The following is a 20,440-nucleotide window of genomic DNA, read 5'->3' on the forward strand; positions in this document are numbered from 1 at the left end:
AAAGTTCAAAAAAAAAAAAAAAAAAAAAAAAAAAGTGACGATCTAAATATGCGTGGCACTCTTAGGAGGTGTGACCTTATTGGAGGAAGTGTAGCATTGTTAGAAGAAGTGTGTCACTGTAGGGGTGGGGCTCTGGTTCCTATGCTCAGGGTCTGCCCAGTGTGAAAGAGACCCCCCACACCCAACCCCTTGGCTGCCTGTGGAAGACAGTCTCCTCCTGGCTGCCTTTGGATGTAGAACTCTGAGAACTGCTAGCACCATGTCTGCCTGCAGGCTGCCATGCTTCCCGTCATGAGGATAACGGAGGATAACGGACGAAACCTCTGAAACTGTAAGCCAGCCCCAGTGACATGGTCGCCGTTGTAAAGGTTGCTATGGTCATGGGGTCTCTTTGCAGTAATGAAACCCTAAGACAAAACATAAATTCTTCGGGGAGAAATAAATAAAAACAAGGCGGACAGCTTCTGAGGGTTCGAGGCCAGTCTGGTCTACAGAGGGAGTTCTGGGACAGCCAGGGCTACACAGAGAAACCCTGTCTCAACCACGCCCCCCCCAAACCCCCCTTTCACCCTAAGTTCACTCTACTTCGCAGTCGCTCCTCAGACACAAACGAAGGCTTTGTCACTTGAGTTAGGCTCATGGCAACGAGTAGGAAAAACAGCAATGTCCGAGCACTCTCCAAATCCCAGCTCCACGGAGATGTGGTCAGGAGGACCAGGAGTTCAAGACTGTCCTCAGCTACACAGTGACTCTGAAGCCAACCCCAGGCCATGTGAGATCCTGTCGCAAACACACAAACATATGTGAAAGATGTCAGTCACTAAACGATGCTCCTCCTCCGGACAAACCACCACAGAGATGCCTGCAGCTCTGCCTAGACAAGCCGAGAGTGACCGGGCACCGCAGACGCTGGGGCCTCCTAGGAAGGAGAAGTCTCACGCCTGCGGCACACGTGTATGCCACTGTCCACTCGAAAACCTGCAACGTTTAAACCTACGCTTCAGCAAGCTTTAGTTACTCTGCAAACTAAGGAGGGGGCAGTCTCTCAGCATGAGTGGGTTCTCCTTGACAGGACACTCAACAGGGTTGCCTTAGCTTATCCAAGTTACTGACACGCAGGCTCTCTCTCATCATCTCAGAGAGTCTGCACACCACTATATACAAGACCCAACATGGCTGCCTTCAAGCCCCCCTCCCCTAGCCTCTCTCCTTTTCACCCCCTTTCCCACTTTTCTTCCAGTGTTGTGGCTTGAAGAAAGAAAGAAAGAGAGAGAGAAAGAGAAAAAGAAGAAAGAAAGAAAAAAGAAGGAAAGAAAGAAAGAGAAGATCTGGTCTACTGTTAAGCCTTAGACACAGAGTTTTTTCGTATTATAAAAAGAAACAGAGGGCTGGCAAAATGGCTCAGTGGGTAAGGTGACTGCAGCCAAGCAAGACAACCTGAGTTGGATCCCCAGGACAGATAAATCTGACTCTCACTGGTCTCCATGACTCTTTTTTTTTTTTTTTTTTTTTGAGACAGGGTTTCTCTGTGTAGCCCTGGCTGTCCTGGAACTCACTCTGTAGACCAGCCCGGCTCCATGACTCTTTAAAAACTGTCCTTGCTTCAGATGAGTCCCTTCAGGGGCTTATGCATAATAAATATCACTACAAGGGCTGGTGAGATGGCTCAGGGAATAAGGGCACTTGGTGCTAAACTTGGCCACCTAGGTTTGAACTCACAAGATGAAAAGAGAGAACCAACTCTCTCAAGAGCCCCTCTGACCTCCATGCATGCTCACACACAAATAAATACAGAATGTCACTGCAAGCCCGGCCTCTGGGCTGCCTGGACCGAGTGTTTCTTCCTTCAGCGAGTGACTGTCCAGAGTCTACTCCAACAGGCACTGCTGCATACTGAATCACAGTACAGCATTTTGTCTCTGTGCTGACAGGTCCCCAAAGGCCTCGTGTCGAAAGACTGATGTCATTCATCGGCTTTAAGAGACAGAGTCTAGAGGGAGGAAATTCGTCACTGGTGACAAGCTTTCGAAGGGGATTCAGGGATACAGGACACATCTCTTCAACCCTCGGCCTCTGAGGGGCAACACTGTTGGCAAGGTCTCCAACGAAGCTTCTGCCACACAGCATACAGGGCCAAGTGACACAGACTGAAACCTCGGAGGTCATGAGGCAAAACACACCCTTCCTTCTTGGAAGTTATTTATCTCAGTTGTTTACTCTGTCACGGCAGTGGAAAGTTAAGTTACACAGGCATAAGGATACTAGACAGGTCAGGCGTGGAGGCACGCGATCTCTTCTAGTTTGAGGCCCAGCCAGGTCGACACAGAGAGTTCTAGCCCAGCCAGCTCTACATTGTGAGATGCTGTCTCAAATAAACAAAGAGGACACATGGCCCTTATAGAGCTTAGAGTCACACAGGGGCTTAGCAACTGTTGCATGTTCTATTACAATCACAAGGCATGTGCTTATTATCTGTAAGGAGAGGCGGGATTAGATGAATGGCTCCCCAAATTAGAAGATTATAAACAGTAAAGCTTACCAAAAAAATAAAAATAAATAAATAAAAATAAAAAGAATGATAATGCCCAGTCTGGTGACGTATGCCTATAATCCTAGCGCAAGAAGATCCCAAGTGCAAAGCTCACCTGGGCCACAGAGTGAGCTTGAAGCTGGGATATAACATAGAGGCAGGGGGCTTGCCTAGCATGTTCAGGACCCGATGTTTAGTCCTAAGTAATGCAAGGGAAGAAAGAGAGTGGGAGAGAAAGAGAGAGAGGGAGAAGGAGAGAGGAACAAGAAGGAGGAGGAGGAGGAAGAGGAAGAAGAAAAAGGAGGAGGAGGAAGACGGAAGATGGAAGAAGAAAGAAGAAAGAAGAAAAGGGGCCTAGAGACACCTCAGTGTTTAAGAGCACTTGCAGCTCTTTCAGAGGGACCAGGTTCAATTCCCAGCTCCTACACAACGCATGCACGCACACATACTTATAATTAAAAAGAAATCATTACAAAGGTTTTGAAACACTTACTTGTCTTAACAAGAAAAGAAACGGACACTACATGTAAAAGGTAATGTGACCCAGCTACAGGGAAGTGACAAGTGCAAGGACTGCCTGAAGTATGCAACCTGTTCGAATCAGCCCAACCAACTTAGGGATACTCAGCCTCAAAACTAAAAAGGGCTGGCCGGCTACTTAGCTCAGTCATGGAGCATGGCATAGAAGAGTCCTTAAGCGGTCCCCAGCACCGCTCCTACCCAAAGCATGGACGACTTAGAGTGATCACGCCATCTTTTTTTTTTTTTTTTTTTTTTTTTGGTTTTTCGAGACAGGGTTTCTCTGTTTAGCCCTGACTGTCCTGGAACTCACTTTGTAGACCAGCTGGCCTCGAACTCAGAAATCCGCCTGCCTCTGCCTCCCGAGTGCTGGGATTAAAGGCGTGCGCCACCACGCCTGGCTTGATCACGCCATCTTAACACTAATAGCTGACAACTGCTAACTAGACCCTGCTCCTCAGCAGCTCAGTATATACCCTGCCTAGCCCTGGATCCCTTCTAGCCTTAGCTAGAAGTGAGAACAGGGGCCTAATCACGCTCCTAAGGGAGGGTCTTGCTTTGGGTCTGGCTCTTCCGCCATTAACACAACAGGGGTACTGCGAGAGAATACAGAAGCGGAATGAAGCTGCACTAAAGATCTCTATGAGCAGGCTGGGGAGAGGGTTCGGTGCTTAAGACACTTGCTGCTCAGGTCCCCAGAACCTACACAAAATGCTGGGTGGCCATGCCGGCTGGCCTGTGATTCCAGAGCTCAAAACTGGAGCCAGGAATTCCCCAGGACAAGCTGTATAACCAGCTCAGCCCCTTGTGCAAGTTCTGGGTTCAACGGAGAGACCCTGCATCAAAGAATAATGAGAGCTATCCAGGGAGACTCCTGATGCCAGCTTCCAGATGCAGGAACACACACATACACAACCACACCAGTTCGAACACGCATACACGCAAGCCTGCGCACCACACACATATATACATAGCGGGGAAACGAGAAGCAGACAGTGCCCTCACTACTCACACACACACCAGCGACAGAGAATGCAGAACATAGCCCAGAGAGGAGGGGCATGACAGGTCATGAAGGAAGCAAGTGTCTTGCCATGTGGAAAGGATAACACATCCTGTCCCAGGGAGAGGGACATAGTAGCAACCATGTCCAACACGGACCTGCTGGCTGTCTCCTGCCTGTGCCTCCTGACTCACAGCTCAGCTCCTCAGGTGGAAGTTTCCCATGATCACTAAGTCCTGTCTCATCCTTTCTAGCTATCGCTGACACTTCCCACTCCTCCTCTCCCCAGCTCCCACCTCTGTCTAGCTGATGGTCACTCCCGCCACTCCCTGGGGCTGGCGGGCTCCTGCAACAACGGTGTCTAAACTGACAACTGTTTGCTATGGCTCAACCCTGAATCACACAGCCTGGGGCCTCCAGGCTGACCTGGTGTTAGAATGGGAAAGGGGGGAGGGGAGGCTAGCGGGGACACTGTTCTTATCCAGCTCAAATCCCCCAGGGGATGTGAAGGTGCCTTCAAGATGAAGTGTGAAGTTTCTGCCATGATTTACAAGGACCCATGGTGGTGGGCCTCTGCTCACCTCCCAAACCCTGCCTCTGATCTCCACTTGGGGCAAAGGATTCCGAATCCTGGGAAGGCTGGATGTGGTGGTACACATCTGTCATACCAGGATGAGGAATTCGCAGCCAGCCTGGGCTGTAGAGTTTGAAGCCAACCTGGACTATACGAGGGCTTGTCTCAAAAAAAAAAAACCACAGATGGGAGGAGAATGTGGCTCCATTGTAGAGGATCTGCCTGCTACGTACAAGATCCTGGGTTTAGTCCCTAGCAACACTTACATATGCCCAGGCTTCGCTCCAAGAGACTCAGGTGCAACTTCTCCAGAGAAAGAGCTGGTATCACAATGTCATTAAGTCACCGTGTGACACAGCGGGACTGATAATGCTGCTCTGGGTTCCCTGGACCTGTTCCGTCTGTTGCTAGGAGTACTGGAACTTTACCACTTCTGGCTCTGAAACCGGGCCACCTTACCTCTCCCGTCCACTGCTATATTCCGGGCACCCCACACCTGAGTGAAACATTTGCCAGAAGCAGCAGCAGCAGAGTAAATTTCCCCTTCTCCCGTTAGCCCGCCTCACACCACACTGATTACAGTTCTCACTTAGCCCGCAAGCTCCGCAGGAGCCCTGTCTACTGCCGCCACCACACCTGCATGGCTAACAGGGTGGCCAGCGCAAGTTAGCCAGATTTAAAAAGTGCAGCAGGACACATGGAAGTACATGGATGTCCTGTGCTGGGCAAAGGAGGGAAACTGGGTGGCTACAGAGGCGATGGTGGTGAGGCACAGAGGCAATGGCTTTGTGGCCCTGAGGCCACACAAGGAGGCTGAATGCTCTGAACAAGCCAGCAGACGATTTACATAGAGAGACTCAATCAGCTTATATTAGCATGGGGGGTGTGTGTGGGGACAACCAGAGTGAGTCAAGGCACAGACAGGGAGAGGGAACCAGAACAGAGAGGAAGAGAGACAGAGATGCGCTATAGATGATCCTGACATCAGCGTGGAAGACCGTGGCTGTAGCACAATCAGATGTGGACAGGTGATGGTGACAGTTTGGATGCCGGAAGTCTGGATTCAAATCTTAATACATGATCAGGGCTTAGGTCCCTGGAGAAACGTTACCTTGCCAAATGGGAAGGAGAGACAGACAAGAAGGGGGTTCAGGGTAGAAAGTGTTCTGCCTGGCCGATGAAGGAAGGGAGAGGAAGTCTGTGAAGAAGGCAAGAGGTAGTGATCAGGGACCGGCAAAGAGCCAACCCAAGAGCAGCCCAGCAGTAAAATACTTTCTGCTACAAGAGGCTCCGGGGCAGGGACAGCGAGGAGAACAAGGGCACGTGCCACACACGCCTGACAGCCTGAGTCTGAACCCTGAAACCCGCAAGCCAGGCAGGTGGCTCACATCTGTAAGTCTGGCACTCCTAAGGTGATGTAGATGGTGGAGATGGGAAGCTCATGGGTTCATTAGCTTGTCTGAAACACTGGCCCCCAAACAAGATGGCGCTGGTGAAACGGGCACTTGTGCAGGCCCTTGCCATCAAGTGTGACAACCTGAGTGTGTTCCCGGGAACACATATGGAGGAAGTCAAGAACTGATTCCTACAAGTTGTCTTCTGACCTCCACACATACGCACGTGCATACACACACACACACACACACACACACACACACACACACACACATGCACGCACATACACGCACGCACATACACGCACGCACGCACATGCACACAGTGTAAACCAAAGCGTGGGCTAGAGAGATGGCACTGTGGTTGAGAGTATTTGCTGATCTTCCAGAGTTCACTCTCTGGACTTGAAGAACACACCACACACACACACACACACACACACACACACACTCACTCACTCACGGCACACATAAACACACACACAGGCACATGAATCCAGACACGAATTTAAAAACTAAAGCTAGGTGGGGGTAGTGCCTGCCTTTAGTGGCAGCACTCAGGAAGCTGAGGCAGGAGGATCTCTGTGAGTTCCAGGCCAGCCAGGGCTACACAGAGAAACCCTGTCTACAAAAACCAAACCAACCAACCAACTAACCAAACAAGCAAACAAATAATAAAATAAAAACACAGTGCTGAAGCGATGTCTCGGTGGTTAAGAGCACACACTCCTCTCAAAGAGACCCACTCCTTTCTTTCTTTCTTTTTACTTTTTCTGAGACAGGGTTTCTCTGTGTGGCCCTGGCTTCCTGGAACTCACTCTGTAGATCAGGCTAGCCTCAAACTCAGGGATCCTCTTGCCTCTCTCTGCCTCTTGAGTGCTGGGACTAAATGCCTGCGCCACCACCTCCTGGTGAAGACCTTGGTTCTATTCCTGGCACCCACATAGCAGCTCACGGCTAACTGTGACTCCAGTTCTAAGGGGTCTGACTCTCTCTTCTAGACACTGCAGGAACTGCGCATATGTAATATATATACATAAATGCAGGCAAAATTATTATTATTATTATTATTATTATTATTATTATTTTACTTATTTTATGTATGTGAGTACACTGTTGCTGTCTTCATGCATACCAGAAGAGGGCATCGAATTCCATTACATGTGGTTGCTGGGAATTGAACTCAGGAACTCTGGAAGAGCAGTCAGTGGTCTTAACCACTGAGTCACCTCTCCAGCCCGGCAAAATTATTTTTTAAAATAATTCAAACAATTAAAACAAAATCTCACTCTGCAGCAAAGAAACATTCCGTCTCTCATCCAAAGAGCATCTTTGCCCCTGTGCTCGGCCCCAGCACTTCCAGTCTTTGACGATGTCTCTTACATTGCACGCCTATGCCTTATCTCTCTTCTAGGTTTTTCCTCTCGGCTGAATCCTTCCCTCTGGCCTCCAAACACACACAATCAAAACAGAACAAAGCGCCTCACTGGCTTCTATTCCTTTGCTTGTTCGTCCCCAGTCAAAGCGTTGCCAGCTGACACTTCTCCCTCTCTTAAATCTGTGTGATTATTTCCTAAGCTTTTGGCTCCCAGTGTATAGTGTATATTTTTTATTTTATTTTTTTATTTATGAGTATGCGCGCGCGCGCACAGACACACACACACAAGCCAGAAGAGGGCATTGGATTCCCTGGACCCAGAGTCACAGGTAGTTATGAGCCACCTGACCTGAGTGCTGGACACTGAACTCTGAGCCTCTGGGAGAGCAGCACGCTACCCACTGCGCCATCTCTCCAGCCCCATTGAGTGTGTATCTTTGGTAGCCTTGGGGTCTCCCTGGCTTAGCTCTTTCTTCTTTTGATGTGTGTGCGTCTTGTGTGTGGCGACTGTGTGAGGGTCAAAGGGCAGCTCTATGGAACATCTTTCCTTCTACCATTCCGTGTGTGTCTCACAGTTTCTGAGACCGGCAGAGGCTCGCTGCTGGGCTTGCCTGGCCGATGCTTTCCACACTGAGGTGTTGTCTCACCACCCCTAGCACAGTGAGCTCTGATAAGCAGGCAGCAGATAGGAACCTGAGCGCCCGAGGCACAATGGAGGAAACTCCCCAGCAGAGCTGAGTAGAGGGGGAGGAGACACCCAGGAGCTAGGGAAAGCAGCTGCCATGCATGCTCCAGATAAGGATGGACCCTTTGAAGAACAGGACATGCCTTCACAGCTGTCTTTGTCGCATTAGTGGTGGGAAGATTGGCCTACCCTCTGATAAGAGAGGACTAGATCTCAAAAGGGAACGTGTCACAACCCAGGCATGCTCCTAGCTTGCTTGCTGAGAGGTGAAGAGGTGAATGCCTCCCTCTGGCAACCAACCACTAGAAAACAGGGCTCAGAGCTGCCTTGGTGCGGCTGGCTTCTGCCATCTGCCCTACAACTCGGAGAAACCCCACTGTAACAGCAAGGGGTCTCATTCCTGAGCTGTCCGGGGGCCCAGACCAAGGCTTCCTTCATTGAAATGCTTTCACCATTCACTTATTTCCTGGGGCATCTAACTACAAAGATGAGAATCCTAACCCTTCTCCTTCTTTAAGAGGCAGGATCTCGCTATATAGCCCAAGCTAGCCTGGAATTCTTGATCCTACTGCTTCAGCCTCCCGAGTGCTGGGATTACAAGCATGAACTACCAAAGTTTGGTTTAAGGTTCACTTTTGAGGCCTTATAACATCGTATGGGAATTGGAAAGATGGCTCAGTGGCTAGAGCATCGAGCTAGATGTTCAATTCCCCGCACCCACATGGTGCCTCACAACAGTTTCAGGGGGTTCAAGGCTCTCTTCCTGTGGGTACTGTGCTCACATGGTGCACATACATGTGGGCTAATTACTCATAAATGAAATAAATAAATATAGATAAGAAAGAAAGAGAGAAAGAAAGAAAACCCTTGGGGGTTGGAGAGAGGGCTCAGTGGTTAAGAGCACTGGCTGCTCTTCCAGAGGACCCAGGTTTGATTCCCAGCACCCACATGGCAGCTCACACTTGTCTGTAACTCCAGTTCTAGGGAGTAAGACACTCTCACATATACACGTAGGCAAATCACCAATGCACATAAAACTTAAAAAAAACAAAAACAACAACAACAACAAAAAAAACCAGTCAAACCCAACACAGAGAACCATAAAATATACAAACCATTGTTAAATATAAGTTACGGTTGGACAGACAGGCCAGGCAGTGGTGGCGCACGCCTTTAATCCCAGCACTTGGGAGGCAGAAGCAGGCGGATTTCTGAGTTCCAGGCCAGCCTGGTCTACAGAGTGAGTTCCAGGACAGCCAGGGCTACACAGAGAAACCCTGTCTTGAAAAACAAACAAACAAACAAACAAACAAACAGAGGTTGGACAGATGGGAATGCTGACCCGGTCAAGTGTTTACCTTGAGCCTGAGCCCACATAAAGGTAGGAAGAGAGAAACTCCTGGAAGCTGTCCTCTGACCCCCACACCCACGCTGTGGCGTGTCCACACTGCCCCCGTAAGTCAAATAAAATAAAACATTAAAATTCATAGCTGCTAGTCTATCCTTTCACTTTGCAAGTTGTCTGCAAGCTCCGTCAGCCTCGCCTTGCGAGCTGTACAGTTAATGCTGCCTCCTTCTGCATGCCTCCCCTCCTTCCATCACAGTGGGTACTTACCTTTGCTGAGCCAGAACCATCCCGTCAAGGGTGCATTCTCAACTCACTGCCCTCAAATGTTAGGAAGAGGACGTGACATGGCCTGGCAAACGGCCAGCAGTTAGCAACCTGTCTGTGGTTTTCAACTCCGAAACCAGACACATAGCTTGACACCTGCCTTGGCAACCTACTCCAGCCTGGGGATAGAAGATAATCACCCCGGCGCACCAAGGCCACCTCACAGCCACCACTCTCAGGCCTCACACTCCTTTAAAAAAAAAAAAAAAAAAAAAAAAAAAACAACTGTTCCCAACACAGGGGAGTCAGCTGCGGGACCCTCCATCTTTGTCCTTTGATGCTTAAACGTTAGGCTAAACAACAGACACTTTTCAGCCCCTCATGTCAAGCAAAAACCTTTGCCTAGGCAGAAACACAAGCTTGAAAGGGTTGGTTAACACTGGCTTCTACTTTGCAAATAGTCTACACTAAAAACCACTGATAATCTCACCATTGCTGACCGTCCAAACTCCAAGCTCAAGAAACCTTTCACCAACTAACTTGGGGGTGGGAGTGTGTGTGTGTGGGGGGGGGGAGGGTTGAAGAGTTTGTCTGTGTAGCCCGAGTGTCCTGGATCAAGCTCTGTAGACCAGGTTAGCCTTGAACTCCCGTGCTGGGATTAAAGGCATGTACCTCCATGCCCCGCAACTTAATTAGAATGGAGCAGGCTCCAATACTGGGAAACTAAAGCAAAGCCAATCAGGGGTCATTGCTATTGCCTATAGCATCAGTCTTCGTTTAATCTCCATAGGTTAAATCTTTCATCTGGAGAGACGGCTGGATGGTTAGGTGCGCTGATGCTCTTTTATAGGACCTGGATTCCTCCCACCTACAACTACCGGTCTACTCCAATTCCAGTGATCTGACGCCCTCTTCTGGTCTCCGCAAACACTGCACACTGCATCGTGGTGCACATGCATCAACACACAATAAAGAGTCATATACATAAAATACAAATAAGTAAATCTAAAAAACATCTATCTTTCAGGAAAGAGAGTAGCTATTACATTCCTTTCCGTAACCTGAACAAAGTCATCAGCTGTGTGTCAATAGTCCAAAATTCATACTTTTGTGAAATAAAAGTGCTTTCAAAAAGTAGAAAACAAGAGCCTCATCTATCTTGCCCAGGAAACAAAAACTGGCTAAAATAAGCAGCCTGCATAAGTGACCACCGACCGCCCCCTCACCGGCGCTCTGTTACAGCAGGTATACAGACAAGAACACAGGAACACGTGATCTCCCCTCCCACCCTCCACCTAGGAAAGAATTTGCCACCCAGTGACACTTGGCTTGATTCTGTAGTGCAATACTCTCTCTTCAATCAAGAATTTGTGCTATAGGTTTGGATTTTTTTTTTCTTTTTTTAATGGTTAGGAAAGGAGGCAAATGGGACGTGAGGCTTTGCAACTCAAGTCTTAATTCCAACTTAATTGAATGGCTCTCGTTTCCTCCCATCTTTATCTGCAGGAAAACGCAGGCATATTGGTAAAATTTCAAATGAGTATTTTCGGCAGTTAAAAAAAAAAAAAAATCCCAATTAAAAGAACAAAAATGGAGGTTGGCAACCCGGGCGGAGATGGGGCTGAAACCGAGGACTGTATGGGCCGCCCGAGTCCAGAAGGCACGGTGGCTGAAGGTAGCATGCGAGGATGCCACCCGAGTCCTCGGCGGCCGCCGCCTTGGGCTTCTGCCAGGGACTGCACGGTCTTGGCTGCCCACTCGCACCTCGGGTTGGTCTGGACTTTAGGCTAGGCTCGTTCACTTCCGGTGACAAATCCCTCCCACCACCTCTAGAAATAATGTACCGTTTCCCCATCGCCTTCCTAAAGACCGCCGGCCCTATAGGGAGAAGCGAGGCGCCCGGGCTGAGGGTCTTAGCCCCGCGCGGCCAGCGGTGGCCAGCTGCGCAGGGAGTGGCTGCCACCGCGTCAGGGAGCAAGACGGTGGGGGTGGCATGTCATCCTCCCCCGCTCCCCCCTCCGACTGCAGCAATTGGCCATTAAAGAAAAATAATAATCTGTTTTTAGACTCCCCCAGGAACCCCGGAGCCCGCTCCAGCGAGGAACCCAGTCTCTCCCATAGCGGTGCCTCGCGCCTTCTTCCCGCCCCAGTAACTGCCCACGGGGACCCAGACGCCCCCAGGCCGCGCCGAGCTGCAGTGGATGGGGGAGGGCAGGAAGGATGAGGGTTACCGGGGCGGCAAGGACCGGGGCTGAGCAAAGAGGTGATGGAAGGGAAAAGGGAAAGAAAAAAAAGAGAGAGAGAGAGAGAGAGAGAGAGAGAGGGAAAGAAAGAAAAAACCCAGAGGCATGCAAGCGGCTCCCTGGCCAGCTGTTCCAGCTGCAGCTTCCTCCGGCGCGGTCCGGGAGGTGCAATAACCCCCCCCTCCATCTTTCTCGCACTACCTGTCCCCCCACAACACCACAAGCACAGATTCCTCCCCACCACCCTGCAGCAGATCTCCGGCCTGTAAGGGGGTAGCAGGGAGGAGCTGGGGGGAGGGGGAGGCCTGCGAGTTTCTAACCTTGTTCTTATAAACAAACCCACATGTGCAGCTGCCGCTGCTGCAACTCACCCCACAATCCCGGATATAAGTCCTGCCCCTTTAAGAAGAAAAAAAAAAAAAAAAAAAAAGCTTCCCCCGCCTGCCTCCCACCCCACCCATCCACCAGGACCTTTGTCTCCCCACCCCCTCCTGACAGCCGGCCCCGCCCTCCGCCCCGCCCCTCCAACGCGAAGCCACCAATCGGCGAGGAGAATATGGAGGGAGTCTGACGTCACCGCATCCGGCCAATCACGGCGCGCGTTGGTGGGAGGCCTCGCGCGCAGGGGCGAGCGCTCGGAGGCAGGGCGGCCGGGGGAGGAAGCCTGGTAGTCAAGATGGAGGGTGTGGACTGCTCCGTGGCTCTGGCCGACGCCGCCGCCGGCTCCCCGCGGGACCCGAGCCTGGTGCCCGAGCGACTTCAGCGGCGCGAGCAGGAGAGGCAGATGGAGGTGGAGAGACGCAAGCAGAAGCGGCAGGACCAGGAGGTGGAGGAGGAGAAGAGCGGCTTCTTCGCCGCCGCCTTCGCCCGGGAGCGCGCGGCGGCCGAGGAGCTGCTGCGGGGCGAGCCGTCGGCGGAGCGGCTGGAGGAGGCGGCCGACCGGCTCCGGGGGCTGCGGAAGCTCCTCAACGACTCGGTGCTCTTCCTCGCCGCCTACGATCTGCGGCAGGGCCAGGCGGCGTTGGCGCAGCTGCAGGCTACCCTCACGGAACGGCGCCAGGAGCTGCAGCCCAAGAAGCGCTTCGCCTTCAAGGCGCGGAAGAAGGATGCTGCGGGGGCCGCCCAGGTAGACGCCGCACCCGTCGCCCCGGCGGCCCCTTCTCCACCCGTGACCAAGGAGGAGGGAGCTCCCGGGGCCGGCTGGGCCTGTGGCTTCTCCAACCTGGAGTCCCAAGACCTGGAGAAGGGAGCTGAAGAGCTGCGCCAGCGCGACGTCCTTTTGAGCGACCTGACCCACTGCACCGTCAGACTGTGTGGCAACCCCAACACCTTGCGGCTTGCCAAGGCCCGCGGCTGCAAGGTGCTCTGCGGTCCAGTGACCACCTCTGTGTTCCTGGAGGATTGTCGAGATTGCGTCCTGGCCGTGGCTTGCCAGCAGCTCCGTGTGCACACGACCAAAGACACGCGCGTCTTCTTGCAAGTGACCAGCAGGGCGATCGTGGAGGACTGCAGCGGCATTCAGTTTGCCCCGTACACCTGGAGCTACCCGGGGATCGACCAGGACTTCCAGGACTCCGGCTTAGATAGGAGCAAAAATAACTGGGACCAGGTTGATGATTTCAACTGGCTGGCCCGAAATGTGGCCTCCCCAAACTGGAGTATTCTTCCCGAAGAGGAGAGAAACATCCAGTGGGACTGAGCACTGGCCACACTCAGTGTGACATCCCATTCGGTTTACCTGATATTGTCTTATGTTTGCGGTGATAGGGGTTTGAAATTGTTTCCCCTCCTGTGAGTCCTATTAAATTCATAGCAGAGTATCAGACTTTTGCTGGTTTGACATTTCCCTGCCTCCCTTTGAGTGTGACAGCGTGAAGAATTAGGGGGAGACTGGAGGAGCTTTGAGGGATTTGCTCTTCTTACCGCTGATCACAGGGAGTGATAAAGTGGGTCTTCAATAAATAATAAGGATGTCAGGAGAACTCCATTAGCGAACGGTTTAAATGGAAGTAGTAGGCCCGTAAAAGCTCCCTCAATGGCTATTTCCTCCCACTAAAGGTTTGTTCTGTGTCTTTTTCAGCAAGGCTATGAAGACTCCTTCCTGAGCCTCTGGAATCCAGTGTCGTGTTAGGGCTGAAGTTTTGAATGGCCTCCAAGAGGTGTAGGAGCCAGCTGTAAAACCGAAGCGGTTAAAGTGGCCAGCTATCTTTGTTGTTGAGACAGGGTTTCACTATGCAGCACTGGAACTCCCAGAGATGCCTGTCTCTACCTCTTAGAATCTGCACCACACCCTGCTCATGTTTCGTTTCCCTCAAGAGCTACAAGGCCATTTCTATTGGCACCATGTTCACATGAGAAAATAGGTGACATGTGGTCATCATTCGTGTGATGTGCTGCGCATGTGGTCACCCACCACTCGTGTGATGTGCTGCTGGAGTTGGAAAGTATGTGGGCTCATCTTTAAAGGTGAGCTCCCATGCTAGCCCAGGTTGACCTGGGACTCACTCTGTAGTCTGGCCTCAGAGCTCATGGTCTCCCTCTCACTCAGCCTCCTGAAGGCTGGGACTCGGAGCCTGAGGCTTCACTCCCCGAGGTACCCCATCTCTGCAGCACATGCCGAGAGCACTGAGCATGGAGCTGGGAAGAAAGCTAAACACAGGCCGCATTAAGTTGTCCGTCACAGCCATGCGGCTAGCAGTCATCTAGAGGAGTGGAGGTCAGCGTGCTGAGTGAAGTCTCCTTTTTGCTGTAACACCCTCTCTTACCACCTTGTTCCACTCTAGAAACCACTCCAGCAGTATTACTTGCAGAATTTACTCTTGTTCTGCTTTGATTTGCTTTTGAGAGTGGTCTCACTGTGCAGCCCCAACTCTGGCACTTGGTGGCGAAAAGACACTAGGCTGTCCCTCAGTGCTGAGATTAAAGGTGTATCTCACTGTATCTAGCCTGGGAGTTCATTTTAGGACGTGATTTTTTTTTTTTTTTTTTTTTTTAGGTTTTAATGTCTTTTACTACCTCAAGGATTACAGTACTTTGCATAAATTTTATACACTTATATTTGAAATGTATATATTCTGCCTCCAGAAGAGGATTTAAAGTGGCTTGTTGGGAAAATGGAATCTGACAGGATGACAGTAAGTAGTAGGAAGGGACCTGGGCGGCCTCAGACGACAGAGCACTATTCCTGAGTAAGAAATGAGCCGGAGTTTCTTCCCCTTACCCACTAACCGTGGAAGGAAGTGCTACTAGTTTCAGGATATGCAGCATCTACTAAGGCGAAAAGCCAGTTACTTAAAAGGAAACACTCCTGATAACGGGGAGAGAGACGCATGGAGCAGTGTTTCTGTCAGCGCCAGTCAGTCAGCTGGTCACTGCAGGAAGCAACCCACCAGCAGCATACGCTAAGGGCCTTGCAACTGCTCACTACATTTAGAGAAGAAATTCTGGCATTTGATCTCCATTTCCACTAGGGAAAAAAAAAAAAAAAAAACAAGAATAAAAGTTAAAAAATATTGGGAGCCGTCAGTGGTGGCACATGACTTTAATCTCAGCACTTGGGAGGCAGAGGCCACTCTGGTCTACAGAGCGAGTTCTAGGACATCCTGGGCTGCACAGAGAAATCTTAATCTTGAAAAACAAGGAGAAAACGAGTAAGTAAGTAAATAGAACACCGGGGCTGTGAGGTGGCTCGGTGGTGGCCGAGGACCAGCCTCAGTCATTGGAGGGTCTTAAAAATGGTAGAATTGGATCGGCAGGAAATCAGGGTCTCAGGCGAGGATGCAGGCGCCAGCAGGCGCCAGCTGACTTGTCCTGAAGCTGCGCTCAGTCTTTATTGGCTGCACACTTCCTTGTTACGTAATAATACATAATCAAAAGCCTTTTCATTGTTTTCCTCAGACCCCTTGTTTTTCCTGAAAACCCCCATGTAACTATGTCACCAATAAGCACAACGCACACAAAGTCACAGTTCAGTCTCTGCAAAAGCAAGTTGTACGTTAACTTTCAACTCCCCGAAAAGCCTCCATATCACAGGTCATCCGGGCATAAGCTTGTGGTTACAGCATTAGCGGGAGAACAAAGTGCTAGCAGGCCAGGGTGACGTTAATGATTTTAACTTGTCTAAATTTGTAGGATCTCTTCCTCCAATTTATTGAACTCATCCAGATATTTATTTCTGCAGTACTTTTCAAGCTCTTGGATAAGCAATATTAATTCCCCTTGCAGATTTCCCCAGGGCTCTCTCACAAGCCTGAATTCTACCTCTTAGAATGTGTACCCTAATTTCCTTGGGCTCAGTTCAGTGTGTTCCAATCTCTCCGAGGTCAGTTCACTAATCCAGCAACCCTGCTCCTCCCCACGTCCCGCCAAGGTCCCAACTCTTCTGCCCACCCTTTTATGTTTCATACATATATCTTCCAATTTTGCCCAATAATATTTCTGGATCAAGCTTTGTATGATTAGAGCTCTCCTCTCATGGGGCCTTTTACCATTGCTCACTGGTCCAATAGACCCAGCTATTTCTTCTATCTTGTCCCTTGAATTCTCTGGACATCCCTGTCTTTAGTGACCCAGGTCTAGTGTTCCCTTTCCTTGGCATATTCAATTCTCTTAACTAGTTCAGGCTTCTCAAAAACATTTCCTGCTTCAAATATTTCCTGGCATAACTTAGTCATCATGAGTTGGCTGAAATTTCCCAGGGAACAATTAAGACCGTCAGCCTCCACATCCAGAACGCCTTGTCCGGATATGCCCGGGTTGGCTGCTTGAATGGCCCGGACCAGAGCAGTTTGTTCCTAACAGATAACAGAGCCATTCCCTTCTCTAGTAACACCCTCAACCCCTTTCCCAGAAACTCCCCCAGAGTTGTATTTCAGGACAATATAATATAGGGGAAAAAAAAAGCTAAACAGGTGAACATAGAAGAAAGAGCCATGCCATCTCTACAACAGAGAGCCACAACCAGGTTGCCCCAGCAGGCTATCAGAGTGTTTGCTGTGCACTCTTGATCTGTGTCAGGGAGCCAGGGACAGGAGAGTCAGGGGGCTCACTGGCTCCCCAGTCTAGCCCAGAGGTGGACTCCAGGCCCCATGAGAGACCCCAACAAAAAACCCAAAGGTCAAAAGAGGAATGTACCTCTGCCCTTAATGTAGGCGGGCACATGTGAGCTCCCAGCGAGTCCACTAAGTAAATATAAAATGCCTTGAAATCCCTTAGATCTTAGAGCTCTGTCACTTGGCTTTTAGTTTATTTGTCCTTCAGACAGGGTTGTATGTAGCCCAGGCTAGGCTGGGACTCTTCACCTCCCTGCCTCAACCTCCCCAGTATTGATAGCACAAGCATATATATACCGCTACACTTGGCCACAACGCAGCAGGTTGTAATCAACAAAGAGACAGTTTGAACCATCATCTGGGCTGGCTCTCTTAGCTTTCCCTGCTGTTCAGGGCCCTCTGTGTCTCCCTGAGTGACACCTGGTCTTCATGCCGCCTGTTCCACAGCCTATGCCTGTGACTTGGCAAACCTCACCGTTAACGTCCTTCACAGCGCCCACATGGCAGTTAATAACCTAACTCCAGCCCCTGGCCGGATGTGACCTCCTCTTTTGGCCTCTCTGGGCACTGCCTGTAAGTGTGCACAGGCTCAGATGCAGGCAAAACAGCCATATACGTACAGGAAAAGGGGGAAAGGGGATGCAAAAGGATTAGTGTAAAATTAATCTCCCTTCCTGCTTGACCTTGGACCTTTGTGTATTTGAAGACAAGTCTTTTTTTTTTTTTTGAGACAGGGTTTCTCTGTATAACCTTGACTGTCCTGGAACTCATGTTGTAGACCAGGCAGGCTTTGAACTCAGAAATCCGCCTGCCTCTGCCTCCTGAGTGCTGGGATTAAAGGCGTGCGCCACCACGCCCGGCGACAAGTCACTTTCACTATCAGTTTTCTTGTCTATACGTTATAAACATACTGAATGGCCTTTTCTTCCCAGTGGAAGCACATATGCTACCCTGTCCCTTTCCTCTGGGTGCACTAAATAAAAAGTGATGTCTCACTCCTTAACCACTGTTTACACAGGGAACCTATGACTCACTTCATCAGCATCTAAGGAACATTAAAGTTGTCAAGAAGCTGTTGTGTGATAGCGCACACCTTTAATCCCAGCACTCTGAGGCAGAGGCAGGCTGATCTGAGTTCAAGGCCAGCCTGACCCACAGAGCAAGTTCCAGTTCACCCAGGGCTACCCAGAGAAACTCTTGTCTCAAAGAAGCAAAAGTTATCATGGGATATCTTTGTGTACAGATGACTCAGGGATGTGCTGTTCTAGTTTGTAGGCCAAGACCTAGGACTGAAATCCCTGCCTCTACAGGCTACAAGCATCCAGGGTATTGGCATCAGTGGTACTCTTTTTTGTTGTTGTTGTTTTCAAGACAGAGTTTCTCTGTGTAGCCCTGGCTGTCCTGGAACTCACTCTGTAGACCAGGTTGGCCTCGAACTCAGAAATCCGCCTGCCTCTGCCTCCGGAGTGCTGGGATTAAAGGCGTGCGCCACCACGCCCGGCTATCGGTGGTATTCCTAAGAGGTCTGTTAATTTACAGGTGCTCTGAGAGTGCTGTGTCTTCCCACGTATGACACAGCCAGCTGCAAGCTGGCTCAGCTCTGGATCTTTGCCAATCTGATAACAACTGTTATCTCCTTGTAGTATGACTCTAATCTTCTCCCCTTCTCCCGTTGTTTAATCCATTCTGCATACCGCTACCAAGCTGGTCTTTTAACAGTGTGTCTTTCTTGGTCCACACGTCCCCTAGACTCCCCTTCTCTCCGGGACTCGCTCAGGGCAGTGAAGACTAGCCCTCCCTCCAGCTGTTCCTCCAGCTGTTCCACTTCCTCTGACCGAGTCACACTCCAGCTCCTCTGAACTCAAAGTCATTAATCACACACAGTATCAGGCAGGGCCCTGGTGGGAGGCAGAGGGCTTGTGAAGAAACTCGAGAGTCTGTGAAAAGCTTAACATAGGAGCCGTTGACAAAGATGCAGGCAGAATTTAGGGAAAGCCATGAGATTGCTCGAGACCTGACCTCCCCTAAGGCTGCCGCTGTTCCCTGGATGAGAGAGAGAAGGTGGGGGAGGACACCGTACAAGCGTTGAAGGTTTCAGTGGAAGAACACAGCAACCCTTAGAGTGGAGGCACCTGGGGGCCAGCCCACATGGGCACTGAACCTCCTCCTGCCTGACACTGGCTGAACCCAACTGGCAACGCCAGAGCAGTGCAGCCTGCTGGTACAGCACCTTCCAGGACACAGACCAGGGCTGGAAAACGAAGACAGGATCTCGAGAAGCAAATGGAGGATGACTGGCCACAAACATTTTCTTCCGAGCTTCCTGGGCTCTGTTCCATCAGATTCCGCACAGTTTGGGTGGGTCCATGTGCACTGGCCAACGTTTTGTATAACTCAAATGTCACTTCCTCTGGGGTTTGTTCCCAGTCTCTGCAAATGAAGTACAGACACATACTCTGTCCCCGTCTCTCTCTGACACACACACACACACACACACACACACACACACACACACACACACACACACTTTGGGCAGTGCTAGAGATGACTTACAGTCTGCAGCCCAGGTAACCCAACAACGGGCAGCTGTGAATGGGAAGCTGCTCCGTCCCATGAGGCTAGGTGTTCCAGCAGCCCTTCTGTATCAGCCGGGATCCTGAAGAAGTAGGTTCCAACAGATGTGCTGGCAGGCGGGTACAAGCAGGTGAAGAAGAGGTCTTCCTTCTTCCACTGTCCTTATGTGGGCTCCAGCAGAAGGTGTGGTCCAGATTAAAGATGTGCACCACCATCCCAGACATAAGCTTTTCTCTACTTGGAAGTTGCTCTGAACTCAGACAGCTGCCTGCCTCTGTCTCCTGGGATTAAAGGTGTGTACCACCTTGCCTGGACCTAAGCTTTTCATGGTCACTATGTGTCAAGATCGGGATCAAAAGCCTGTGTCTTCCAACCTCAAGATCTGGATCACATGGAGCTGGAGAGATGGCTCAGTGGGTAAGAGCACTGACTGCTCTTCCAGAGATCCTGAGTTCAATTCCCAGCAGCCACACGGTGGCTTACAACCTTCTGTAATGGGATCGGATGCCCTCTTCTGGTGTGTCTGAAGACAGCTACAGTGTACTCATGTACGTAAATAAATCTAAAAAAATAAAATATCTGGATCACAGGTGTGCCCTCCATTTCTGAATTGTAGTTTAGTGATCTTTCTTGCCCAGTGATCGCCTCTCCCTTAATTCTGTTTAATATCACTGAACACAGGATTTAACTCCATTTTACTTCCAAATGCCCCTTCATTATTACTTGAACCATTCATTTTTGTATTTTTTTTCTTTTCTTTTTTTTTTAAAGTAACGGGAATCTTTACTCTCTTTCTTTCTTTCTTTCTTTCTTTCTTTCTTTCTTTCTTTCTTTCTTTCTTTCTTTTTCTTTCTTTCTTTCTTTCTTTCTTTCTTTC

The 20,440-nt window shown here is 50.2% G+C and overlaps 2 protein-coding genes across 2 annotated transcripts in view; one reads left to right on the top strand and one right to left on the bottom strand.

Annotated features, from left to right (window-relative positions):
- The window catches only part of Bicral (BRD4 interacting chromatin remodeling complex associated protein like), a 96,651-nt gene extending 84,346 nt beyond the window's left edge, over positions 1 to 12,305 (bottom strand). Inside the window, exon 1 of the mRNA XM_021218466.2 lies at positions 12,259 to 12,305. The gene's annotated coding sequence lies outside the window, so the exon portion shown is untranslated. The remainder of the gene's footprint in view (positions 1 to 12,258) is intronic.
- A 287-nt stretch (positions 12,306 to 12,592) lies between these two features.
- On the top strand, positions 12,593 to 13,764 carry Tbcc (tubulin folding cofactor C). Its single transcript, XM_021218209.2, has one exon. It carries the CDS (start codon positions 12,615 to 12,617, stop codon positions 13,635 to 13,637), a length of 1,023 nt encoding a protein of 340 aa, XP_021073868.1. The 5' UTR covers positions 12,593 to 12,614; the 3' UTR covers positions 13,638 to 13,764.
- The last annotated feature ends 6,676 nt before the right edge of the window (positions 13,765 to 20,440 follow it).

This window comes from Mus pahari, chromosome 18 (assembly GCF_900095145.1).
Source record: "Mus pahari chromosome 18, PAHARI_EIJ_v1.1, whole genome shotgun sequence".
Lineage (NCBI taxonomy): Eukaryota > Metazoa > Chordata > Mammalia > Rodentia > Muridae > Mus > Mus pahari.